The sequence below is a fragment of the Strix aluco genome, chromosome 10 (genome assembly GCF_031877795.1).
Source record: "Strix aluco isolate bStrAlu1 chromosome 10, bStrAlu1.hap1, whole genome shotgun sequence".
NCBI lineage: Eukaryota > Metazoa > Chordata > Aves > Strigiformes > Strigidae > Strix > Strix aluco.
In genome coordinates this window covers 11,291,420-11,318,254 of record NC_133940.1, presented here as the reverse complement: position 1 = coordinate 11,318,254, position 26,835 = coordinate 11,291,420, and the positions used below count along the sequence as shown (strand labels likewise).

General features: G+C 38.0%; 1 protein-coding gene across 4 annotated transcripts in view; it reads left to right on the top strand.

Moving 5' to 3' along the window:
• The window catches only part of TENM1 (teneurin transmembrane protein 1), a 348,057-nt gene that overhangs the window by 206,311 nt on the left and 114,911 nt on the right, over positions 1-26,835 (top strand). For 3 of the 4 annotated variants that reach the window (XM_074835266.1, XM_074835265.1, XM_074835263.1), the window contains 6 exons: positions 2,035-2,187; positions 7,416-7,615; positions 9,072-9,282; positions 12,747-12,848; positions 13,969-14,163; positions 17,521-17,721. In XM_074835266.1, the coding sequence (XP_074691367.1) occupies positions 2,035-2,187; positions 7,416-7,615; positions 9,072-9,282; positions 12,747-12,848; positions 13,969-14,163; positions 17,521-17,721 (1,062 nt within the window). The remainder of the gene's footprint in view (positions 1-2,034; positions 2,188-7,415; positions 7,616-9,071; positions 9,283-12,746; positions 12,849-13,968; positions 14,164-17,520; positions 17,722-26,835) is intronic. The other variant, XM_074835264.1, reaches the window with a different exon arrangement.

The following is a 26,835-nucleotide window of genomic DNA, read 5'->3' as shown; positions in this document are numbered from 1 at the left end:
GAAGCAATCCAGGCAAGCCTCTGGCTTGAGATCTCACTACGAAACACCAGAGTAAGCTTCCAATATCTCTTCTGGGGAGTGGGAATTTACTGTCCAGTGGTGTGTCTCCAGAGCTCAGATTTGATAGTTAAGCAGTGGTTTGAGAATCAGTAAATTTGGCTCTCTTCACCTGATGCCAATGTAAAAAATATAAATGTGTCACAAGTACTGTCACCTCACTAATTCAATAGAAGTGCTCTCATTTGCTTGATTTGGATCATGTATTGGTGGCTGGGTGATCCAGAAGTGCACAGATCTGGAATTAATGATTGTAGATTGGCAGCTTTGCATTTCTCTGGTAGTTTTGGCAAGCTCTTGCCAGGAACCCATTCAAGGCATGGGATTGTGCTTTATAATTTAACTTTTCAGCATGCATGGGAGGCTTGTGAGCAAACACACAGAAAATGGATAATAGACTGTAGGTTTCCTGTTTGTATTGAGATTTTTTCCCTTAAAGTATGTGCAAGTGCAAAAGAAAATAATGTACTTTCTAAATGCAAACCCCATTCTAGATCACACTTCTCCTGGGAGTTGCTGAGGTTCCTACATGGTTCCTTCCAGTACCTAAAGGGGTATACTACAAGAAAGCTGGAGAGGGGCTCTTTACAGTGGCATGTAGCATTAGAACAAGGGGTAATGGCTTTAAGCTGAGAGAGGGTAGATTTAGATGAGATGTAAGGAAGAAGTTCTTCCCTGTGAGGGTGGTGAGACACTGGCACAGGTTGCCCAGAGAAGCTGTGGCTGCCCCCTCCCTGGCAGTGTTCAAGGCCAGGTTGGACGGGGCTTTGAGCAACCTGGTCTAGTGGAAGGTGTCCCTGCCCATGGCAGGGGGGGTGGAACTAGGTGATCTTTAAGGTCCCTTCCAACCCAAACTGTTTTATGATTCTGTTGTTCAGGAAGAGCAAATATATTGCCTTTGCGGCTCCCACCGTGGGCAGATCCTACTTAGTGCAAATTGCTGCATGTGGCTAAAGAGCCTGCTACTCGGGTTTTGCTCTTTATGTGACAATTTCAGCTCCTCTGTGGGGGGTGTCCTCAATCCATATTTTAGTGGGTCATCAGTCCTCCCTGCTGAGTTACTTCAATACTAAGGCAACCTCTTCCTTGGAAGAATTTGCCCTCCTCAGTAAGACCTAGGTAATTGCCTAGAATGACTGCAGTACTATCATATTAGGCTTAAAATAAGATCCTCTGTTGCTGCCTTTCTCCTACCGTCCCTTGATGCCTTGAATCAGAAGCAACAGAAAGGAAAGCAGAAAAAGTGAATGGCTGTGCAGGCAATGTGGAGTAGGCAGCCCCCATGTATGGTAATAAGGATAGTTCATAATTTCATTAAAGGATTAATTTAGTAGATTTCCCAGTGCATACATAAATAACAACTATATTTCTGTTGATATGTGTTGTAGAATAATTATATATATTATAATAATATATATAATAATAATAATATATATTTTCAATCTAGAGCCAGTTTTTTATTCACAGTGTAATTCTAGAGTAAATATATGGAGTCAGTGTTTTTACTAATGTTTAACCTAAATGAAAAGGTTTGGGAATGCAGTGGGCACAGTTTCATTTAGAACTGAGTTGGAAAGGTGAGAAGTTTTACTTTGTGTCAGTGCTTTAATCAACAAACTCTGAGCTCTTTGACAGTTGAAAGCTGAGGGACAGCATTGACGTAGCATTAGAATCTGTCACACAATACTAAATTCATTCAACTGTTATCCTTTTAATTGCAAGTATTTCCATTAATTGCTATAGAAATTCATCACCCTGTCCTGGCTGAGCTCCAAAAGTAAGTGTGGAAACTAATTAAACATTGAGTTTTAAGGTAAAATAGTAAATTGCTCATTAGACGCCTTGAAATTCTGATTTATTGCTAACAGAACAAAGTAATACTTGACTTTGCAGAAACTGGGTCATAGCATTCTTTCTTAGTCTGACTGAAGGTGCTGTAGCTTAGACATCAATTAATTGGTCTTCATTTTTTTGCAGCAGTACACTTGTTTGGTTTAACCTGGCAACTACAGCCTGTTGAAGGGCAGCTGTATGAAAATGGAGTTAGCAAAGGAAATAAAGGAACAGAGTCCATGGATACTACTTACTCACCAATCGGAGGAAAAGTTTCTGATAAAACGGAAAAAAAAGGTATGTGTGAATGAGAAGACAGACAGATTACAAATATTTAAACATTACAACTGTTCAGATTCTGTATTTGCTACAGTTTGACAGCATTTTGAGTTCAGGTTTTATCTTCTCTAGTAAAATTTTAGAACTGGTATGAAAAGCCCATAACCAGATTGTTTCCTTTAGCAGAACTCTCACTGAAATTAGCAACAGACCCCAGTCATTAGGAGAGTGATGTTCAATAGCAAAATAATCACCCTTCTTTTGTGAGAGAAGAGAGATTAGAGCGTTTGGTTTCTGTCTTAAGACAGGGGAAGTGAGACCGTGTTCACCTTGTTCCCTTTTGTGCAGAGGCCTTGATGCTGTGCCTGCCTTGCAGACCCAAGTCAATCTTAGGCAAAGTGAAACACTTTGTTCTGACACGTCAGAATATGCAGAAGGGTAGAAATCTCAATGCTTTTAAAGGCAGCCAGTTCTTGAAGGCGTAAGCTAAAATACAGCATCCTGTCACATCCTGGCTTAACCAGTCATAGTGAATCAGCTCGTGGGAATCTGCTGAGGTTTCGCAAAGCGCCTGAGCCAGTCTGGCAGTTCCCTGCCAGGGGGACAGTCCTGCTGTGCCCCGTCTCTCTCCCTGCGCATCTCGGGGGGGTGTCCACATGCCCACTGCAGGGATTGTCTCATGCATGACCACGACACGTCAGTTCACTGTGGCAACATAAAATGGCTTCATTAAAAAATGCGACTAGTCTTCTGCCATGTAAGTGGCTGAACCAGCTCTTTTGAAGGGGCAGAGCAGTACCAGAGCTGGCATAGGAAAGGAGTGGACTGTGCAGCTGGGAGTGTGAAACAGAGAGCAGGATTGTCTCTGAGATGCACAGTTCCTTTCTCTGAAGTCCTGTAATTTAACATTGTTAGATCACCTGCTCCAGTATTAGTTACAAGCTCTGGCCTATGCTTCCCACTGACCACCACGGTAATACTCTCTGACTGTAAGAAGCAGGTGGCCCTCCCATTTCTTTTTATGATACTCAGAAAAAGTGAATAAATCAGATTAGATCAGAGAAAAGTGAATAGGAGTAGAACATGAACCCTAGTCTTTCCAGTTGTTAAGAGGAAGGTGGAATTATACCAAGAGCTCTGCAATGACAGGAAGATTTCCAGACCTTCCAAATTTTAGCGCTGAGTCATGATCTGATTTTGTGTATGCCAGGTAAGATCTTTGACTCTAAATATGAGATACCATATGTTATACCAGTTCCTCCAGAAGGAAAATTACATCTCACATCAATAGTTTTACAAATCAGTGTGGCACAACTGGATAGAGATCATATTAGATAAATGAGCATAGAAATATATGTAAGGAGGCAACGATGCTGTTATCCATTCTTTTGTCCCTTAGAATGGATTGGTAGTGAATTGCAGTAAATGTTTTATGCAATTTCGTATTTTTGTCCTGGTGCACCATGGAAAATATCTCAAATAGTTCTTCTCAGCTGCATTAAATCATTTTGTCAATATATTACAGATTTAATAAAAGTTCTTCCAAAGCACTTGGCTTCCAAAGGAGGATATGCAGGAAAAACATGAGAAACATCAAAAATCTTAAAAATTAGATGCTTGAAAACATAAAAAAGAATATGTGAGTCAATAGAGACTCAGCATAGTAGGTAAAAAGTCAAACTACCTACCTCGCCCCAGGCAATCTCAATGTCTTGTGTAGCTACACAATTCCCCCACAACAGTAAGGTATGGAGGGCTGTGACAGCAGAGCCACTTCACTGAGGGCTTTCACAGTTTCAGAGGTCAGTCGTGAGTATAGCTAGACCATTGTCCCACTTGTCCCCTTTCACCTTTTGGGGGTAACCTGTAATCCAGAGTGTATGCTAACAAGGACTATACACTTGGGAAAACGTAAGAAAAATCATGTGGACTTAGTACCAGGCATTACTACATTCATAGTCTGACTATGGTTAATTTTTGCTGGGTTTATTTCTTTCCATCAGTTCTAATATATATCAGTAATTTTATTCCCAGTGCTCGTAACAAATTCTCCATGTAGATGTGCTGGGAAGGAGGATTTGGAAACAGGCAACTCCTTTGACTACAGCAGGATACCATAGAAGGTTGATACTTTGCCTGTAAACTTGAAACCTCTGACGTGATTTCACAGGGCTAAATACCTAGTGTCAGGTATTGTGACCTCCCATTTTCCCAACTCAGTGCAGCAGCATGGAATGCTTTTCCAGACTTTGAAAGCATATATTTTAACTAATCTTTTAGTGAAAATCAAGTTTACAAATTAGCAAGTCAGATTTCTTTAAGAAGTGGCTTTATAACACACTGACCTGAGGCTATGAGTTAACATTTTAATATGTAGTAATGTGATTAAAAACTCAGATATCCTATTGATGCTGGTATTTACCAAGGGGAGTACAAGGAAATTGATTGTTTCAGGATAGTAGTAATCAGCATATAGGTACTTTCTTGTGAAGATAATTGGCACCACGCTGTTCAGAGTTTTACTTTCCTGAAGACGAGAGAAACCTGTGATTGGGAATCTATCTTATGCTTTAGACTTGCAAGGAAAATGTGCTTAGAAAGAATAGGGAAGAATTAACACCAGTGGGTAAGATCAGGAGCTGTACAAGGAATTGAATATAGATAATTAAATGATGCTTTGTCATAAGAAAAGCGTTAAGAGAAAGATGTTTTTCGAGCAGAACTTGTTTTTATTTAAAATTTCAGCACTGTAAATTTAAAAGCTTTTTTTGGACCTTTTCAAGAAAGAGCAAGGGAGTATACAAGTATAGTCCGTGAACAGTGTATCTTCAGATACCTTTTTTTGTACAGCCAAATACCTGCTTAGTTCAATTAAGCATAGAAACAGAGCTAAATTCTTTTTCTATAAAGAAGGTGCAGTGACTCAGTGAATATGAAAACATGCACTTCAGGCTTGGCTTTTACAGTATCCTTTTCATGCTGTGTGGTTGTCTGAAAAAATAGTGTTTGAAAGGTAGAGATGCTGTGAGTGCATACTTTCGGTAGGTGGTAGATAATATATATTTTCATGTTAATATTGTGAACAGCAGCATGCACTTCTTTCCTGTTTAATGAGATAAAAGTAAATTGTAAGTGCATCTTTTTTTTTAAAGATTAGATAAAATTATTGCTAAAGCAAAGGTATTTTCAGCCAAATGCGGAAAAATTCAGATACATTGTTTGGAGCCTAGTAACACTAACGTGGTGTTCAGCATAATTTGATAGCAACAATTAGTGAAAATATTCCCTGACTAAAGCCATAATGCTTTTTATTTTCAACAAAGAAACAGGCCTTTTCACTTCAGCAAACTAAGAAGCAGCTACTGTGTTTTAAAGGACCTTGAACACTGACCAATAATATCATTAACTTCAAAAATGATACTGTACCCTTGACTTTTTACTTAGTGCTCTACCATCTTGTAATTGAATCACATTAATTACCATGTGTCAATATCACCAAAAAGTTCCTTAGTGTTTTACTTAACCCAGGGTAATTGCTTGCAAAGAATCATTAAGATTTAATATCTCTGGAGTACTGGAAATAGGGGAAAAGGTTTTTAAATTTACATTAGCCAAGTAGGATCTTGTATGGGTTGAGTTGGGAAGGGATCCACTTTTGTTGCCCAACTTAAGAACTTCAATTTTCTTTTCAAAACTCACCATTCAAGATTTTTTCCATGAAGCAAATTGCACAGTAGTCTCACCTTGAACATTGTTAAAGCAGCAATTTGGAAATATTTTAACTCATGAACTAAGTAACAGGTGTATTTTTAGAGTATTAGATTACAAGTTCTGCACTCTAAAAATAGATGCTTTTATGTGATAAGGTGTTAAAAGTCAGCTCGTAGTTCTTGCTGTAGGTTTGGTGACACAAAGCCAGCCCTAAAGCTGGAAGATCGAGTACCCTGAGAATTGCTCCTGCCTCGTAAATTAAATCTTTATTCATTAAGAATGCTAAGTACTTCCTACGCTAGTTAAAGCCTATGGAAGATCCCACTGAGGATCTTTGTTATTAATACATTCAGGAAAAAGCTGGCCCTCGCTTTGCTACTGCTGTTTTCGTTTCCAATGGCAATTTATAAATTTTGTGCACATTATGTTGCATTAGATATTTATACGCATTATTGTAAAAGGTGAGGCTCCAGTCAATTTGATTGTTCTTCCTTATCCTTCACTGTGATACTCGAATGAAATGAAACATAAATGGATATGGCTGCTCAATTCAATCTTTTCCTCTTGGCTCTTCCTCCGATGCAGCATACTATCCTGCTTTTTTCTAGTTGAGAGAAAGTACGGAAATGCGACTTAGAGTTTTGCAAAACTTACAATGGAATTAGCTCAGATGTTAACAGGATTGGGTCTGTGATTTGCAGCATGTCACGATGCTGATCACAGACAGGCATTAAAATACACAGAGATGGTGATATAAGCCAGCAAAGCAAGCCAGCTCCAATTTAGTTTGGCAATGTCTTCTTTATGCGTTCCATTTCCCTTTCTATTTCAGCTCTCTCATACCCATGTGTGAAGTTGCATACTGTAGATGTCTGCAAATTTATTGTTAGGCACTATGAAATTATGCCAGTTTTCTCTTTAGATTGCCTGTCCCTATCCTCATGCCCCTGTTACATTATCATGCAGAAAGACCAAGCCAAAACAGATGTTCTTTATTTCTCCAGGACTAGATTATCACTACCATAATAAAATCATTAGGAATGGCAATTAATAGAAATCTAGGCTTTGGACATGGGCTCTGACCTATCGGGTTGGATGGATTTTCTGTCCTCACTGGTGTCCATTTGTGTAGCTTATGCAATGCCTGCTCAGCAGTAGTCTGAAATACATGCCAAAGGAAGATGTCCCACTGCCTTCTCTCTGCATTCTCAGTTGAATGGGTTTTGTTTGCATAGCTGATAGGTAAAGACCATGATTTATGCAGCAGTACTTCTACCTTTTATATTCAGTGAAGCGTTCCACGGTTTCCAGGGCAAAAATGCTCTGACGCCTGTTGTTGTAAATATTGCGCAAGTTTATTTGTATTTTCCAACTGGTTGAATAAAAAATGCAATTGTTTTAGTGTAACGCCCTCTGTTTAGAGGGTTTTTTCTATCTATTCCTATATATTTAAGGCATGTTTATACGTCATGACCTATTATCTTCACCCACCATGAATATGCAACTGATTGTTTTGTTTGTTTCCGGAAAATTAGTGTTTCAGAAGGGACGGGCCATAGACACAGGAGAAGTTGAGATTGGAGCACAAGTTATGCAGACAATCCCCCCTGGTTTATTCTGGCGCTTTCAGATTACTATACATCACCCCATGTACCTGAAATTTAACATTTCACTGGCGAAGGATTCTCTGCTGGGAATTTATGGCAGAAGAAACATTCCACCTACTCACACTCAGGTAATTAGAAATAATACTAATTCTACCATGCTTACATTTTCAAACAGCAGCGGATGCGAATGTTCACAATACACTTTCAATGCAAGGAGGGAGGAAGGGACTGGCTGTAACCACAAAAAACAGTCTGTTTATCCCTTTCTTTTACTGAGATCTAGCTATACCCTCAAACCATGCTCTCTCAGAGGAAGAGGGACAGTGTCATGCCAGAAAGGTCAGCGGTTGTGACCACTGTGATGTGACTGTCTGGGAGGCTGGACAGGTCCACACTGTGCTGCTGTGTAGCTCCAGTGTCGTCTTTGCAGGGGCAGTGGGATGAAGTACCAGATCATTTGAAAATGCTTTAATCTTTTTACAGCTTCATCAAAACAAACAGATTACGCAGTCAGTATAAAGAGTTAATAAAAAAATAAAAAGCTGTTTCTGGTTTCTAATGTGAATATTAATTTTGAGTGTTTAGTCCTTGGGATTTTGCAGGAGAAAACCTAGCTAAGCAGTAAGAATATGCAATATTGCTGGTCACGTTCAACTTTTTTTCTTTAGGCTTAATATATTTGGCATATGAAGCCGTCATTTCTATGGGTAATAGATTTTTCAGCTTTCTTGTAGCACGATCACACTCCATATAGAATGTGATAAACTTATATATGGAATCATGGAAAGATTGTTGAGAGGGGAACTCTGGAGATCACCTAGTCTAACCTCAAAAATTATTTACTAGAGTTTTGAATAGCACTTAGAAATAAGCACTTTTAGCTGTCACTGACTTTAATTGAAACTGAGTCTTCAGTTGATCTGAAGTTGAACTTTACTGAAAATCTGAATGCCTAGAAAAACCTAGAGAAAGATATACATTTCTTGAACAGATTCATAGAAAGTTTTACGTATCTGATGTTTGACGTTAACTGGTCTTAAAGTTGTCAGCATCAATTTGGTTAGGTGTTAAGAACTTCCATGTAAAAAATAGATACTTATTTGCATTAATAACATTAAATATAAATAAAAAGTGTATTTAGGTTTTGATATGGATATTGCTATTAAGGGACAAGCATTTAAAAACCTGTTACAGAACAATATATTCTTTAATCTATTCTTGGCAATTAAAATGAATCACTGCATAAAGTAGGCACTACAGCTTGAAAATTTTGGAATTATTCCCATTAAAGAGATGTAATTTTTGAAGTAAATCTGTTGTACTTAGTGCAGCAAGTCTGAATTTACCCTGCCATAGCAAACAGCAAGTTTTGATGCCAGATTTCTGACCTACCATAACGCTTTTTGTATGGAAACTGAAGCTAAATAGACTAGGTTATGCAACTGCTGTCTACGTTGGTGAATCCTTAGTCAGTCAGGCAATTCCTCTTAAGATTTCAACTGTTTATTCCTGTTTGAATGAGACATGCAGAGTAGATTCATAAAAATTTTCTAGGTGGTTAATTTTTGCTCATTATTATTTCAGTTTGATTTTGTAAAACTGATGGATGGAAAACAGTTAATTAAACAGGAACCAAAAAACTCAGAGGAGCCTCATCAAGCTCCCAGGAATCTGATCTTAACTTCACTGCAAGAGACAGGTTTCATCGAGTATATGGATCAAGGAGCTTGGCATATGGCATTCTACAATGATGGAAAGAAAGTAGAGCAAGTGTTTGTACTAACTACAGCAATTGGTAAGAACAGTTACAATAAAATTGTTATTCTGATTATTATATTCAGAAGCTGTATTTGAAAATAAATTATTGACTTCGATTCTGGCTTCCCTTAAGTATTCTCTTAAATATGTTTTATTTCAGCTTAGTTTAATTAACCTCGGTGGATCAACTTCATGTTTATTCCAATATTAGGTAAATAGCAACATTTGTGTATTGAAGATGGATGTTATCAAATTAATTAAGTGTGAAGTTTTCATGTGTGTTAAAATTTTTATATGATAGCTTAAATGCTTGAGTAATTTCTGGTGTTATCTTGCTGCCCTCCCTATTTACATGGGAACCATAAATCCTACAAAAATTATCCAGGCTTTAAGTTCTTATTTCCAGTATTTTATTCAGTTAGAAAATCTACAAGGCAGCTTTTGTTGATTTGGTTGTGACTGTTGTTTGATGGATGGGTGGTGTTGTTTTATACAGTTATTCGAATGCACCATTTTGTTTGGAACACAGAAGGCAAATATAGGAGACGCTGTCCTGGTGGCATATCAGATCCCTACTGATATAGGTAGGGATCTGATAATACATAAAGGTGGACAAATGTGTGCAACTCTAGGTGTTGTTAGTGAGCAGTGCTCACACATAGGGTTTCTTTGGAATTTAAATTTAGGTAAAGTGTTGTATTTATGACAATCTTGGTTTGCTGCAAGACTTTAACCACTATGCCCTTTAGTTAACCTGTTCTACCATATGTTTAGCAAGATGTCTTTACTAGTAATGGACATGCCATCTGCTCTTTAGAACAATTGGGTGCTATTTTTACTTGATGGTAAACACCTTGCAGAGCAGGACGGTATGATTGAAACACCAAGATTTTGAAGGAATTGCAGGAAAATAATTTAGAAATTCAGATAGAATTGTAATGACTGGTTTTGGTGTGAAAGTTCAGATTTTCTCTGTTCAGAAAAATGAATCTTTTACAAGCAAGAAAAAAATGCCATTACTCAATCCCATATGAGAAAATAATGCTCAAGCAATATATGAAGCATCTTCGCAGATACTCTATGAAGAGCATAAAACCTGGCCAAACTCCAGTCCAGATCAGAATCCAAATACCTGCTCCCTTGTTTATTCCTAGTGTAAGATAGCAGTGTTTATACAGGAGGGTTTGACAAATATGTCATTGTTAAGCAGCATACCCTCTCAAAAACAAAAAAAAAAAAAAAAAAAAAAAAGACATTGAATACAGTGGTTTGGTTCTTGTTACATTTGGTGAAAAAGAAGTTGTGCATCCCTTCTCTGGCCAATAAGCAGAACAGCCTGGATCTTACAGAGGGGAGCAGTGAGAGCCACAGTGCAGGCAGGAATCCTTATACTTAGTCACAGAAATGTCTGCGAGAAGACAGTTTGGGGAAAAAGAGTGTTCATGCTGCAAGAACCTACTGCTGATGCATTTTGAAAATAGTGCTAGCTATTGTGTTTCCATAACATGTTTCTCTTCTTCTCATACTTTCCTTTGCATAATGGTTCTCGGTTGTTTCTTTGGGGGTTTCCACAAAAAAAAAAAAAAAAAAAAAAAAAAAGGGAAAAAAACAAGCAAACAAAATAAACCAAACCTTGAGCCATACTCCTTACCCCCCTGGTCTGGAGTCATATTTGACATCTCTGGTGACAAAGTAATCAACCAGGACCATAGATTGAAACGCTCAGAATAGAGCAAGAGCCTGGATGCATCTCTGCTGTATGCCACTGTTGGCTGTGTGAAGCAGTCGTGCCCTCCTCATGAGCATCTGTTAGGTAATATTTCAAGTTGGTCAATGTTAGTTATGTACAAAATTAATTTTGCTGACGCTTTAGCTAAAGCTCTGATCAGACTTTCCCTTGAGGGGGGTAATTTGCATGCAAAATCTGGCATGCCTCAAGTACTTCTGTAGACTGAATAAAGGCCTGCCCAAACTGGACGTTGCAACAAGGGAAAGTTACTTTTCAAACCGTTAATTATTCATTTCAGATCAGCATAGGGATCATTTACCATGTGATTCTGGAAAACTGAGAAGACAGGCAAGTGTACATGTAGAGCAAGAGAAGAGTTGATAATGAGCAGATGAATAGTAATATATAAAAATTAATAATGAGCAGAATATCTGTGAAAATACTTCTGAAAACGAGGGGTTTTGACTTTGAAGCAGACAATCTGTGTGCAGGTTGTGGATATCTGATGAATAGATGCATATCTATTCTTTGGTATAAACTGATATACCAAAAGGAACGTTTTTAAGTAACAGTAGGCGTTATCAAGAGGAACCAATCCTTATCTGTCCAAGTTCCCATAAATAACATCAAAATAAACTGACTTCAGTTATTCATATTAGTTGTGGGATGTGCTTATAATCCATCTTTTGACAAGCTATGTTTGAGTTTAAAAGTATATCAGATTTGATTAGATTAAATATTCCAATGGTATGCTCTTTCTTGAGCAAGGTTTTTTGTCCCAAATCACTTCCGATGGACAGATACTCTTCAAAAGGATTTGGGTTTTCTTCTTTTTCCCTAACAGTTATTGTTTTGTGGGACAGGAGTCATGTTTCCCATCTTCCTGTAGCGAGTGCCCATAAAACAGTCTCCGTTCCCACTGTTCTGTAGCCCTCTCCCCTCCTGCACAGTACTCGTATGGGCTGCAGAGACCCTTAGTCCTAGTGCTGGCATGACAGTGACCTGCTGCACGTGGGACCATCTTAGCCTTGGTTTTGCTTCATCATATTTACATAAAGCCAATATAAATCAGTGAATCCACTAAATTCCTGTAGGAAATACATGTGTAAATTAAAAACAGCTAATCCATGTACAGATATGAGCCTGCATCCAGATGTGTGAGGTTAAGTGGTTTACTATCCAAAGCTGTGTAATAAAACATGGGCAAGTTTAAGATCAGAATTGAAGGTGGAGGGTTTTTCTTCAAATCTAGTTCTTAGTCCTTTATTGCATTGAGTTTCATCACTCTAGAAAAGACTATTTTTTTTTCATCTGATTGTATAGAAGTGGAAATCCTACCTCCTCCAAGGAATTCAATTCACATGGTTCAAATGAACACCATAGAAGGCAATTTACTCTATAAACAGGTTTCAAACAAATTACTTCAGCAATAAAAGAAAGTATTTAAGGTGGACAGTTTTCAGCAAATACTCTGGTTCTTGCAGTGCTTTTAATGGTGGTAAATTTTACATGAACACTTACTTTAAAAGCTTTTTGGTGTAATATAGATGATGCACTTGTTATCTCGAAGCTGTCAAGACAAAATCTAATATTTGTAAGGTGCTTGAACAGGAATTTTGTTTTATGCTCCCTATGAATGAAAATGGGCCTTTTACTGCTTCTGCATCTATTTGTATGTTGAGATGTGTCCTGCAGAGTGAGGTGAAGATGCCATTCATTTCAAATTGAACCAATTTGTACTTTTCTTTGTGTGCAACTCTCTGAATAAACAGAAATCCTGGATGACTGCTCTACTAATTGCAATGGGAATGGAGAATGTATCTCGGGGCACTGCCACTGTTTCCCAGGATTCCTTGGTCCTGATTGTGCAAAAGGTAATCTCATGGTAACTGACCCACAATATCTGACAGGGATCATGATTATGGTGTGTGACTGCTGGGCCTGCAAAGATTCAAAGTGATTAAAGAAGATTAAATTACTTTTTCCCAGCCAGATGGAACAGCCCACATAGAAATTTCTTTATGCTGTACTTGAGCGTGCTGTACATGTACAGTGCAAGCACACACATAGAAAGTTTCTTTGTGCTGTACTTGAGCTAAGATGCATCAACCACTTCTCTCTCCCTGACTTTCAGAGTAAATAGATTCCTCCACCCCTCTTTGAATCCACTCTGTGATTATCAAATACATTTTTTAATAAGTGCATTAGCTTAGCATAATGTTTTCTGTTATTTAAGAGTAACAAACAGTTTCACTTTGGAGAAAATCGCATAAGTCAAAATGCTTCTGTGGTCTTAACTTGAATAGGGTGTAGAAAAGAAACCTAAAGCAGCTTAAAGTCTGTTTTCCAGCATTGGAGCAAAAAACATGCTAAAAAGATCGTAAGTGAGCTTATTTCCATTTCAGATATTTCTGTCGGTATTTTCCATCATCTGCTGCATGTGATGTCTGGAGGTTCTCATGTTTTTCTAATGTTTCCTCAAATTTAGGGCTGACCTTATTTTTTTAAGAGCTTGATTGGCTCAGAAATTGATACTGGATTGTAAAACTAAGCTTCCAGATCACTGGTTTATGTGCGGATCAGTATCAACTAAAAATTCAGTAATGTTAAGCCTGCTTAGAAGAAGGAAGAAAAGAGCAGTATCTTGCTTCAGTTCATAGGAAAGAAATATTAATCTTACTGAAAATCATAAGCAGTCATCACTGCAAATTTTCTGCAGAGGCCAATCGAGGGGAGAGAATTATTTTTATCTTCTAAGATATCCGATTTCAGGTCAAAATTAAGGTATGCATGTGAAGCAGGCTGAGGAGATGAGGACATTGTATCACTGCTTCACTACTTAGTTCAAAGATTTCAGCCTGTCACAACCCTCGAATCAAGTGGAGGATTGGGGGGCTGGCGTGGCAAAGTAATTTTACAGAACAATAAATGCAATAAATGTTAATCTATGTAAGTAATGTAAATACGTTAAAAAGGTCGATCTGCCTTCTTCAGATTCCTGTCCAGTGCTGTGCAGCGGAAATGGAGAATATGAGAAAGGTCACTGTGTGTGTCGAAATGGGTGGAAAGGACCAGAGTGTGATGTTCCAGAAGAACAGTGTATTGATCCAACCTGCTTTGGGCATGGTACTTGTATCATGGGCGTCTGCATCTGTGTACCTGGCTACAAAGGAGAGATTTGTGAGGAAGGTTTGTCAAGTTTCTCACTCTATAGTTAGGAGGTTTGATTTTTGTCTTTTATCTCCAGACCTGTTTTAAGGTAGTTAAGAACTCACGCAGATGTGAGAAGCTTACTGTGGAACAGTACTGTTTTGCTCAAAAGCACCTTTAACTGTCTCATAGAAAGTAATGTTAAGATAGAAAATTATCAAAGGTAAAGGCATTCAGGTCTCAGCAACAGTGAGTGGAAGCTGATGACATAATTTCCAAGATTCACATTTTTATTCTAAAATATTAGAATTATTTAATATTGTGTAGTAAGGCTAATAATTGTAGTATGGGCAATCCTCTGAAATACTCAGTTTCTCTTTTGGTCCAGGAGGACTCTAGTTCTCGGATGATTTCTGTTCCCTCTCTCCACTGAATCGAAGTAGCAAGAACAGAACTGGGTGGAAGTTTTTGCCTTTCAGCAAGCAGTGTATTCTTAATCCTCAAAAAGTTTCCTGGAAAACGTCCCAGCAAGCAAGGATTCTTTTTTTGTGAAAGTTGTGAGACCATCTTGATTTTTTGTCTCTACTTTTCTTCTCTCAGGCTCCAGATAATTTTTTCAGGAAGGGAAGCTGGCATCCCCAGTACTCCTTGCTGCCAGTAACCTCAGTCCCTTAGCACGCAGTCAGAGAGCCTGTGCAGGCTTTTTTACTTGGCCAAAAGCTGAGGGTAGGGCAGTCAGAAGATCATTTAAACAAACTAAGATGTGGTGGTTCTCCAAAGTAGTCAGAAGATCATAACCAGCTTTTCCCTTTCTTCATTCTGTTACATCTTGGATTTTTCTGTGAAGAACATACTGACAATATAAAGCCAAAAAAGAGCAGCAAACAGTTTCAGTTTAACAGAGCATATTGTGTAATTCTGTTGTCATATGTCATTTTTACTATGAGACTGTGTTCAGGGTACTAAACTGGCGTCTTTAAGGCTTGGCTATTAAAAAGTGGGAAATTCTGAGAACAAGTAACTGTTCTTTTGCTGATTGTAGTACCGATGTGTCTCTGCCCACATCTGTAGAAAGAAGCAGTTGTTGTTTGCCTCTTAGCTCATCAGCTTTGACTTTCTTCCCCTGTGCATACCCTTGGAAAGCAGAACTCTTATTCATGCTTGCCCTGATTTGATGATTTTTCACCAGTCCCCTTAGCCTGAAGCTAGTGACAGCATACTTCCATGCTTCCTGCTATATAGATTTTAGGTAATTCTTTTGAGTAGCACACAGAGGTGGCTCTTTATGTGGCTTGAATTCTCTAGTCAGAAAAATGTCCAGGATGGATTTGATGGATTTGACATACCTGGTACGGTTTTTAAAGGATCAAGAGAATACTTCTGACATACTCAGTTGTTGGTAGTTTCAGAAATGGACAAAAACAAGAAAACCCAAATGGGAAAAAGCAAGTAATACACAGATTTACTCACTGAGGCTGTGATGCCAAACAAGCCTGTAGCTGGTGAGAGACTGACTGCTGTTTTCAGTTGCTTTGTTTCTTGCAATATCGTGATCCTGCAAAATAGTTGAAAAAAGTAATGGAGATAAATGAACTCAGACAGCTAATGAAACTAAGAGTGTGAAAACATTGGATTTTTAAAGCAAGAGATGTATTTAAATTTTTAAAAAGGGTGGAATTATGTAAAAATAGGATGAATTAAACCTGTGCAACCAAGTACAGTGGGTTTTTATTGTAACAGTGTGTGCATGGCATGACTGTTCAGTTCACTGTGTTGTACAACATAACATGTGCAGTAGTGGAAGTAATTCTGTCAGGAATATTTACATACAAATAATTGTATGTTAATAAGAGTTTAGTATTTAACAGTATTGTTAACATAGCAGACATAGTAACAGAAGTACTATTCAGGGAACACCAGTAGCTACATGTATTCATTGCTATGGGAGTCCTTTGAATTTGTCCTGTCAGATTATCATTACTAAAGTGAGTGGTACTTTTTAAGCTGTTTATGGAGCCACTCAATTAATTTTAAAGGATCAGCAAAATAAAGAGCTTTCTCAGGATGAGAGAAAATTGCCAAGTATTTGTGTTGTGTGCTTAGCAAGATATGTGTTATCCAGAAAGTCTGATTCCCCTCTTTCAGAATTACATTGTGCTGTGCACAAGCCTGGAAGGCTGAAAAAGATACAACATAAATCTTGAAATAAGATCTTGAACTGGTGGCATAGCAGCTCAAAAGATAAAGCATTACTTCTTTATTCTTGGGTCAAAAGGTCCTATAAACTGGAGGCCGTTAATCTCTACGTCTGAAGTATTTAGTCTTCCCTTACTGGAGCAGAGAGCATCTCTTCATTCGTGTAGCACAGAATAGTGTTTGTTAAGTTTACAATTTAATTAGTAAAACAGTGCTTGTGCTGATGCTTGAAAAATACATACAAGAACTTTGAAAGTGCCTCTTTAACATTAGTCTCAAGTATGATCTAACATGAATAGGCTTTTGGCTAATTGTTTCCCATACTCGGACCCCACAAATCCTCTTCAGCTCTGCAGTCATCCTGCAGCCTCCAGAGAAGGCAGGCTGTGTTCTGCTTAAAATCTGTCTTGTTAAGGAAATGCTGGGGCTTTATGAAAGAATATGCTGATTATACAGGACTAACCAGCTGATTTAAATTCTTCTACAGAGCTCCTGAATTTTTCACTAGGAATAGTTTAATCCAAATTGAGAACAAATTTAGCTCTTTGTCTGTTTGCAAATTGTTCATCAGTACGTTATGACTTTTATGAATCTGTTCATTATCTGCAATTGCCCAGCACATACTTTTTATGAGTGTATGAGATTTTTTTTTACAGCAAGCATTCAGTCAGAGATTCACTGCTCAGGCTTAGTCAATGGCCACTTTTTTTGTATCAAATTTTCAGCTGTAGAGATAGCTTTCCACGGGAAGATGAAAGAATAAATCTTTCTTTTCCCCGGTGTAAACAAAACACAGAGCACAAATACCCAAATGGAAACACAATGCTCAATTGTAGAAGTAATTATTAATTGCTCCAGTTCTTTCTCAGCCCCGCTACTGAAGCTCAAACTTCACTGACTTTGGACCAATAGATCTGTCTTGGGAATTCACATTTTAAAAATAAGAAAATGTCCTTGACAAGCAGAGTCACGTGATCTCTAATAGTCTCCCTGCTTGCTTTTTTTCTTGGTTTTGGCTTATACTTTTGCACAGATGTTAGCATAGACTGGTTTTTCCTAGTGTTTGTTAACATCATTTCAGTCCGAGTATTTGCACAAAAATCACCAAATTAATCTGAATCCCTGATGTTGTATTTCATTAGGAAATTACTGTAAAGGTGCAAGTTTTATGCTCTAAATTGTGTATTCCCTGATTTCCAGAGGACTGCTTGGATCCGATGTGCTCTGGCCATGGTGTGTGCGTTCAAGGGGAATGTCACTGCTCCACAGGCTGGGGCGGTGTGAACTGTGAGACATCGCTCCCTGTGTGCCAGGAGCAGTGCTCGGGGCATGGGACTTTCCTCCTGGACACGGGACTCTGCAGCTGTGAACCACAGTGGACAGGTTCAGACTGTTCAACAGGTATGCTGGAGAGTCTATTTTTTCAATAATGCCTATGCTTTCTGTTTGAGTTATGAAAGAAAGTAGTGACTATTACTATGCTACTATGAATTTAAAAAACAGGGATGAACCAGGGGTGCTCTGGCATGGCACTGAATGGGCTTGTCAGCAACTGGATTTCTGTTGACAAGGATAGAAAGGCTTTTTCTCTGTGGCAAGAATGTTGACTGCCTGATGGCGTGACAATGAGAACAGTAGTCCTGCATTTGTGCAAGTGCCTCCTGGCATGGATTGGAGTTAAGCGTGACTCTCACCCAAGATACTGAGCATTTATCAGGCTCATACAATGAGCAAATCCAGAACTCTGAGGGAGACTGGGAGAATATAAAAAAATAATGGTCTAAATGCAGTGACTGATGAGTAAGAAGGTGCTGTCAAAAAATCTTTAAACAAAAATGAGCATCCATTCTCTCATGCTGGGATAAAAACTCTTTTCTTTCTTAGAGGACCATCAAGGTTTGATCCCACTGAATTTGATTAAGAGTTGAAATGGATTTCCTATGTGCTTTGTACATTTACGTTTCGTTTTCTTGAAATGAATGCACTCTGGACATTTTACTCTGTAATAGAGCATGTCATTACCAATGTACGTACTACTATTTTTTTCCACTATAAAGCTCACAAAGCCGGAATCTCAGATGATAAGTAGCACATTCCAGTACAGAATAGATGCAAGTGACAGATTTGCTGACTACTGTGAAATACAACCAGTGGTCCAAGTCACCAATTTTTCTTAGAAATCACCATTCAAAAGAACACTTGGAACAGTATAAATTTCCATTCAGATCTTTAAAGTGTATGGTTATGATCTTAAAATTGAGACTTATGTCCCCCTCCATGATAACTTTTTAAGCAACAAAATATTGACCTGATAATAATTTTCAGTGTTTGTTACAAAGACCCTACATTCATTCTACACTCCGAAATTAATGCCTGTAGTTTCAGTCTGACACTGTCAGATATGGTACCTTTCATAATAATTGACTTTTTATTGGCTTTCAACAAAAGCCCGATTGCTTGCATTCTTATCATGTATTTTATGTGTTTAAAATATTCCCTGAAGGTTAGTGATATAGTAGTACTTCTGTTAATGAAGCAAATAATTAGGAAAGGTGCTAGCTATGTACTGATTTTTTTACTCACAAAATATACAAATTAATTCTATTGTAATACAATGTTATTGTAGCTCAAAAAGAGATGTTAATCTCCAATAGGTCTGTTGTGTCAGCTGTATGGGGCAATTAAATATTAAGTAAGGGAACAAAGAGCTAATAAATAACTGCAGTGAAGAGGCTTTTATCTTGTGTGCTTGGATCATAGTTTTCATGTTTGTCTTGCCTCCAAAGCCATTTTGATTAATTTTTAGAAGAAAGGTAACTTTTTTCCTTACCTCCATCAACCAGTAGGGAAAATACCTCTCTTCATCTCTACTGTCTTCTGAGTTATCAAAGGATGCTTTTACAACCACCAGCAGGCATCTCTCTTTATAGCTAGAGACTTCAGATTTCTCCTTTCAAATATATCTTTCTTCATAGGTGTTAAACTAGATTCAGAATTGTTGTGGCAATACAATGAGTGTTAGACTGAAGTATAGATGTTCATTTGCGCTTGAGACTTTCTTCCTAGGATCAGGGATTGCGGTGCATGCTGGAAGTAAAGCTTGATTTTAGTGAGGAAGGAAAACATCAGATGAGTAAGTCAACAAGGTCAGAATAAACGAGCTGTCATATGTGAATGAAAAAAATCATGAGCTTCTGTACAATGAAGAGGATGAAAAGGGTAAACCACAGACTGCTCATCTGGAATCAGACAACAAGGAAAGCTTTGCAACTGGCAGACGAGCAGTCTCTCAGCCTGCCTCAAACCCATGCGCTTTCCTGCCATCTCTGTACCACATCATTGTCAGTACTGTGAAAATTTGCCTTTCTGTATCACCTTGAAGTATATAGGCTTCTGTCCTGTTGATTTCTGCATTCCCTAGCAAATTCCAAATACTTTAATGATAAAAAGATACATTATTTTAAGTTTTATATTTTTCCTAAATAGAAATTAATATATCTTGCTGTACTTTAAAAAGGAGAAATAGCAAAGGTGCCAGAATGTTTCTGAGTACATTACCCTGCATACACTGTAGCCCACCTGAAGAAGGATGAGCCATCTCTATGATACCTTCCCCTACCTGCCCATCTCTAGCTCTTCAAACAATAAGAAATTCCATTTTAGAAGCGGCACATTGGGGAAAGACAGAAATCAGTGCGGGCATGGAGGAACAGAGATGAAGGGTGACTGTGTGGCCCATGCATATCCTGGAGGATTGCAAATATTTGGAGCCCCAGCCTGAGATCTGGAATCATTCATGGATTTTTGAGGCTAGAAAAGACCACAGTGTTCATGCTGTTTGATTTTCTGCAGGACATGTACCAAAAATATTCATCCTTCAGTTTCTGCTTGACACTCATAATTTCTGTTTAGTTTTTAGAAGTTTAACCTTCTCACAAAGACTGAAAATGAAGGATAGTCTACATTGTCCTTAGGTAAATTGTTTCAATTATGCCTGACCCTCTCTGCTAAAAAGTGCACCTTATACTCCCAGTTTGAATAGGTGAAAAGTCTTACAATTGTGTTTCTTTCTGTGAGGTGAAAGACTGTCAAATTCTTTGTCAAATTCATTTTATTTTTTTTGTCCTTAATGTTTATAAAAAGAGCAGATATTTAAAATCCATTTGCTTCTCATAATGCTGCATACGTACACCTCTCTTTCTCCACACACACACTCCCCCCCGCTTTCTCTTTCTCTCTCTCCCTGTCACTGTTTCCACCTCCACAAGAAGAATAATGCCAGAAAAAAAAAACATGTATTTCTTGGATTTTGAATAGGCCTTTTGGGAAGTATGACTGATCACGTAAAGTATGCGTTTTTCTTTTCCTGTTGCTTCATAAAAAAATTGCATCAAGGGAACACTGAAATTCCAAGCTTAAGTATTCAAAGGTCAAAGAAAGACAAAAGAAGATACCTACACATTAACTAACTCATCTTTCCTGTGTTTCTTGTGAAACAGGTTTCATTTTTCACACTTAAAGAAATGCCATTTTGCTAAGGATGTATGGTCTGATCATTCAAGCAGTTACTTGCTATTGTATATACTTGCTCTTCTGCACGGTTGCTGTACTAATCTACTGGACTGTTCTACATGAAATTGCATGTTGGGAGTGTTTGGATACAACAAACACTGAACGGTGACATGATTGAATTAATTGGTTGGTAGAAGTGGCTAGTTTAAAAAAGGTGAAATGTATATATAGTTATATATCATTTTTGAGGAAGCACATTCACAAAAGCACAGAGTAATGGAGTCAATTGGATTTATTTCTACTCTTCCCTTATATGGGGCATGGTTTCTAAAGTGACTGTCGAAATGAGAAGGCCATAGCTGTTATCCGTCTCAGTATTGCAGAGTCCATCTTGGAGGCTTCCATATAGGAATATGAATTCTAGCATTATTCCCTTTTTTGGGTCAGAAGCTAAATGTCTCAGATTGTCCACTGAATTTTTTTGCAGTACTTTTTCTGAAGAGCTCTTCCTTTTCCTTTAGGCCTTATGTATGTTCTCAAGGAATTAATGTATTCAATAGAATAGAATAATTCAACAAACAACATCTGTACTACAAAGGTTGGTGTAACTAGTTTGTGTTCAGAGTTGGGGATTACTCTTCTATCCAAAAATAACTCCAGTGTTAAAGATGTCTCTTACACTATGGCTGTGGAGAGAAGCTGTGTGGCACTGAATTAACTACCATATAACCATTCCAGAGTCCATCTGACTTACTGCTCTAGTTAAACTGTCCTGCATGACCAGTCAGCTTGAGCATCTTTTATGTATGAGGATTCGTTGGCAATTGGGCACTTTTGTATCATTGCTACAAAGCATACTGTTAACAGCTATGAGCTGGGGAGAGCAGATGCTTGCTGCCAAAATCACTGACATCCTCTCCTGACGTGACCAATCCACCAGCTTCTAGCCAAAAGAGCGGTAATTCTGAAGTGCTTCAAGATCTTATCGTTATCTTCAGAGGTCAGGATCCTTCTCCAGCATAGCATAGACCTGCTCACTTTCTTTGCACTCCTTTGGATTCCCAAAGTATTTCCAGGACCAAAAGAAGCAGCCACAATGCTGTTACAGTTCAACGCTGTCCAAGCCAGTTTTGGCCGGTCAGCTTAACACAGAGGTCCAGCATAGTCTCTGCTCTGACCTGTGGACTGCCAAAAACCAATCTCACTGCACCACCTCCAGATACTCCTAGATTCAAAGTTCTTGATGGCCAGTTACCATCCCTTGAGGTCCAGAAAATGCTCTTACAGAACTCCAAAACAGCTGTCAGGATATGTTTTCATTGTGTTTATATTTGTTCTCAATGAGAACAGCTCAGTATGGATTGAAAGTTGTTCAGACATTTAGTATTGCTAATCCTACGCTACTAGTAGGACACAACCTATGTTGGCTTTTTATTCAGCTCTGTTAAGATCCATCCTTCCAATATTCTTAGCTGCATATCTGTTACAGACATATTTGGCCTCTTTCTACCCTACAATATTGAACTTCCATGAAAACCCATTTTCTTTTGTTAGCTCAGATTTCGGTTTGCCTGTCCCAAAGATGACATGGTTTTCATTCAGGCTTTGCCTTGCTACTTATGCGCCTATTTGTAAAGGCTCTTCCTGTCAGCTAATGTTCAAACAGAAAGATAATATGCTTCTGATTCTTTTGGCTTTTTTAGGCAGCATCAACTGAATCTCACTCTGAAAATATTAACAGATCTTTAGCCACACCAACCAAAACAATATTGGTAGATATCCTTTCTACAGCCATATGTGACATCAGGAGAAAAAAAAAAAAAAAATCACTTCTATCTGTACCTAAGATTTGGTTTTTTATATGGACAAGATCAAAGTGCTTTAATTATTCTATATGATTATACACTGACGTGTATTTACAATGAGGGAGATGGATTAGCCTGTTTCGCCAATTTGCCAACTGGCTTGAATGCTGAAGGTCATAAACAAGCTATGTCTTTCACTGCTTCAAAATCATACCAATGTCAGAAGTTTTTAGAGAAGCAGCATAGAGTTATTCCAGCCGGGTCCTTCCAAATGCTTGGACATAGCTGTTATTCCAGTTGCAAAGATCAGTGCTGCAGTCATTATTCAAGTAATGTAGTCAAATCTTTCATTCCTGCTGGTCTGAGTAGACGTTGTTTGCTGCCTTTACCTGTGGTGTAATCTACATTGAAATATACAGAGATCCAGTGTCATTTTCTACAGTAACTTTATTACTTTGATTGGTTTTAGTTAGCTGTCATCCATCCCACTTTCTGCAGTCTTCACTTTGAACTGTATGAGGAATGAGGAGAGTTATGTCTGCTTTCGCCTAAAAGTAAGGGAGGCACAGCTGTTAGGGCCAAGTGAAGTTGATCTCAGGCAGAGGTCCACAGACAGTTCTGAGGTCTTTCCACCATTTTGATTCCCAAAGCGTTTCCAAGAGAAAAAGAAACAGCAACATTCCCACATTGTCCAAGTCATTGACCCCAACAGTCACACCTACCATACAGCAAATAGCTTGTCTTCAAACATTGTGATGGCTTTAGCTCATGCTGTCAAAAAAACCATGTGATTTTTAGCTCTCTAATCATTAGTTTGGGGAAAAACAAATGCATCTCTGATGTAAAGCACTGAAAATTAAAATCCCATGATAATACTCACAATATAAATGTGAGTATTCTGTGTTTGAATTAATTCCTTACTATTTTCTTTATCACTTTGTTCATTTAGTTTTAGGTTTTTTTCTAGTTCAGTCATCCTTTGGCAAGTTGCATAAAAACGCTCAAAGACATTTGGCCATTACCAATTTAGCAATCTGACAGTGGATGTGCTCAAGAGAGATACAGAAGAGATTAGGTTCTGTTTCTTGTTCAGTCTCCCCACCTCCTCTAAACAATGTGAATAGAGAATAGGAATTTCATACTTTGTTCCAAGTGAGACTGATTATAAAATATTTTTTGTGACGACTACCTGTGCTGGAAAAGGTCATCCTTGGAATATTTCAGAGTCTCAACATCTTTAGACCATACTGAATCCAGTTATGATTGTATGTGAAAATCCATTATTATTCAGACCTTCAACATATGTCTCAGCTGACCTGTGCAGTATGGGGGTGATTTAGTGCATACACAACAAAATAATACAATAGGATGGAAGTCTGATAGTACACCATTTTAATGTCACCAGGACTTCAGTATAGTCAACTTTCTACTTACTGTCTGTGGATCTTTGTTGCTTTCTTTATAGGCTGTCATCCAAAATCCCTTGATGTTAATGAGTCATCTCTCTTTGAGGCATATAGGCAGTGCTTTTCAGAAAGACAAAATCAAACTTGTGAGTACTGACTATTCGTGTCAGGTAGAAGGGAAGCTCTGGCTAATTGAAAGTGCAGCATCAACAAACTGAACAAAAAAACTTGTCTTCTGTTCTCAGATTGACACCTTTAACATGGAGCGTTGAGATTGAGGGAGTATCAAGAGAAAATGGGTGACAGAATTCTTCAGTGGGGCAGAGCCTTACCTAGCATAAATTAGTGTAACTGCAGTGATCCCACCGGTGTTATCCCAGTGTGTTTCAGGTGAGAATCCAGCCCCGAGTTGCTAATTAATTGCAGCACTATGCCTAAAATACTATAGACTGAAAAATAATGAAATCTGTGACAGAGCTGATGCCTCTGACATCCTGTCCTGTATTCGCTTCTCTAGACTCTATTCAGCCAAAGTAGGCCAGTTTCCATCGTCCTTACTCCAGGACATTTGTCATAATTCCACTGAATCCATTTATACCACTGAAGCAACCTAATTATGATTGGGAAAAGAATACTGGCAGTTCTTAGTCACAAAAACATTCATCCTAAAATGATTATATGGAGATGGTATATATTTAGCATATCTATTTTTGGTTAAGCTCTCTCTAGCAAGATTGGTGGTAATTTTACAAAGGGTAAAAATGGATCAGCAGCCTCTTCCTTCAGTATCTTGCGAAGCATAAAACCTCTTTAAAAATGAAGTGCTTTGAAAAATGCAAAATGTTGTAATTGTTGTAAATTGATATGTGCAGAGTAGAGTAATTTAAAAATCATTAGAAGTATGCATTTTTTAAAGTAAAGTGCTTCAAAAAGAAATGAAGGCATAATACAGTATATTAATATAGTTCAAGACATCTCAAATTGGTTTCAAAATTAAACATCAAAAACTGCAACTTGAAAAAATAATTAGGTAAAACCATTTCATCGCAATCAGAAAACTCTTCAGGTTTAGGAAATTGCAAATTATGGGTGTCAGTCATTCTCATTTGCCAAGGACAAGGATATTCACTGCAAACAACTCACAGTAGTGAAAATAGCCTTGAAATTTCCTCAATACGTGATGTAATCTGTCATGCATTTTCTATAGACTGCTCTGTTCCATGTTGGTATTTCTACTCTGCTCCCTATATTAGACAAATCTCAAGAACTTTTTAATTACACTATAACCATCCTTCATTGTTTTGTTCTGAAGAAATGATGGACTTACTTAATTTCATCTAGCTGTCCTCTTTCTTTAATTTGTGAGGAGCTTTGACTATTACTGCTCTGCTAATTAAAAGGATGATTGAAGTTTCCCCTGCTGTACATTGTCTGGCATTGTAGAAAGACTCTTCTTACTACCATATATTTCATTGAAAAGAAAAAAAACGATGTGTGACTAGTTTGATTTGTATCTCCTGCAGAGTTGCAAGAGTTTGCAAAAAGATATCTGGTGAGCAAGATTTCTATTAAAAACTTAGTAGTTAAAGATTGGAGCACTTAATATGTGTTGCTGGAGAATTTAAAACATGAGAAATTTAAGGCAGTGAAGAAGCACTCCAGTAAAAATTAATTCTCCTGCATGTTGAAATCAGTCCAGAGGGAACCAGAAATACCTGATGTAGTCATGTATTGATTTAAGAAATAGGGTAAGTCAAGGGTATGAGATACACAATGAGGAAACTTGGGATGTTTTTCAACTGATTGTTGCTTATTTTGCAGGTATGCCAAAAATAATGGCTCTTTCCTTCCCTTTTTCTTCCTGAGAATTAAGATTCTTAATCTATTGCTGTCCGCACCTCATTCAGCAATTATTGGAAATATCCCTCATTCAAATGTAAAACATAATTTACTTAAGTCAGCTTTTGTAAATGCTGGTCTAATCCACAAAAAGGTATTACTTATTCCACTGGGTGGAATCCACAGACCCAATTTCAGATGCTTCTATTCCAGCAGCTCTTGCCTTATCCAGGAGCAAGATACCTGAATTGCTCAGGTGACAGCAGTAGTCCTGTTTATCCTACCTTCTAGGTAGCTGACAGAGACTTTCCTCTCTGTATGCATGGTATCGTGTCTCTGTGGGGAGTCCGTTGTGTCCAGGAACTGTCCACCTCAATGTTGGTGTTTTGTGCTAGGCCAACCCTAGTAGAACTGTTTTGAGAGTAACACCTGTTCAGATCCTTAGGCAACACCTGTGTAAGATCATACAGATTGTGAAACTAGAGATCTTAACGTAAAGCTGTTATGAACTCAATTGGGTGATTATCTAGTAGCAAAACCTGGCAAATAAGTGGGATTTTAGTGCCAAAGTGGTTCAAGCACCTCAAAATTAGGTAAACTGAGCAAAGGGTTTAAGGGTCTAAATTTTGGATTCGGACATTTAAAGTTGTAATTAAGTGCCTGCATCCCTTTTTGCATCTCAACCTTATCATCTACATGGTAGTCAATCTACTAGACGGTGATTAAGAACCATGGTAAAACAACTGACAGAATATAGTATGGAAAGGACTTTAGTGAATATTCTATATCCAAGAAAATATCAGGATGGAAATTCTAAATATGAAAGGCTCGTACTCCACAAGAACCCTTTATAAAAGAGGTCTCTGAAGTAGAGACGTTGTGGGAACGTTCTGCTGGTGGTGTGGATCCTGCAGTGGAGGGTTAAAAACAGCCTAGATGGACAACAGAACAGT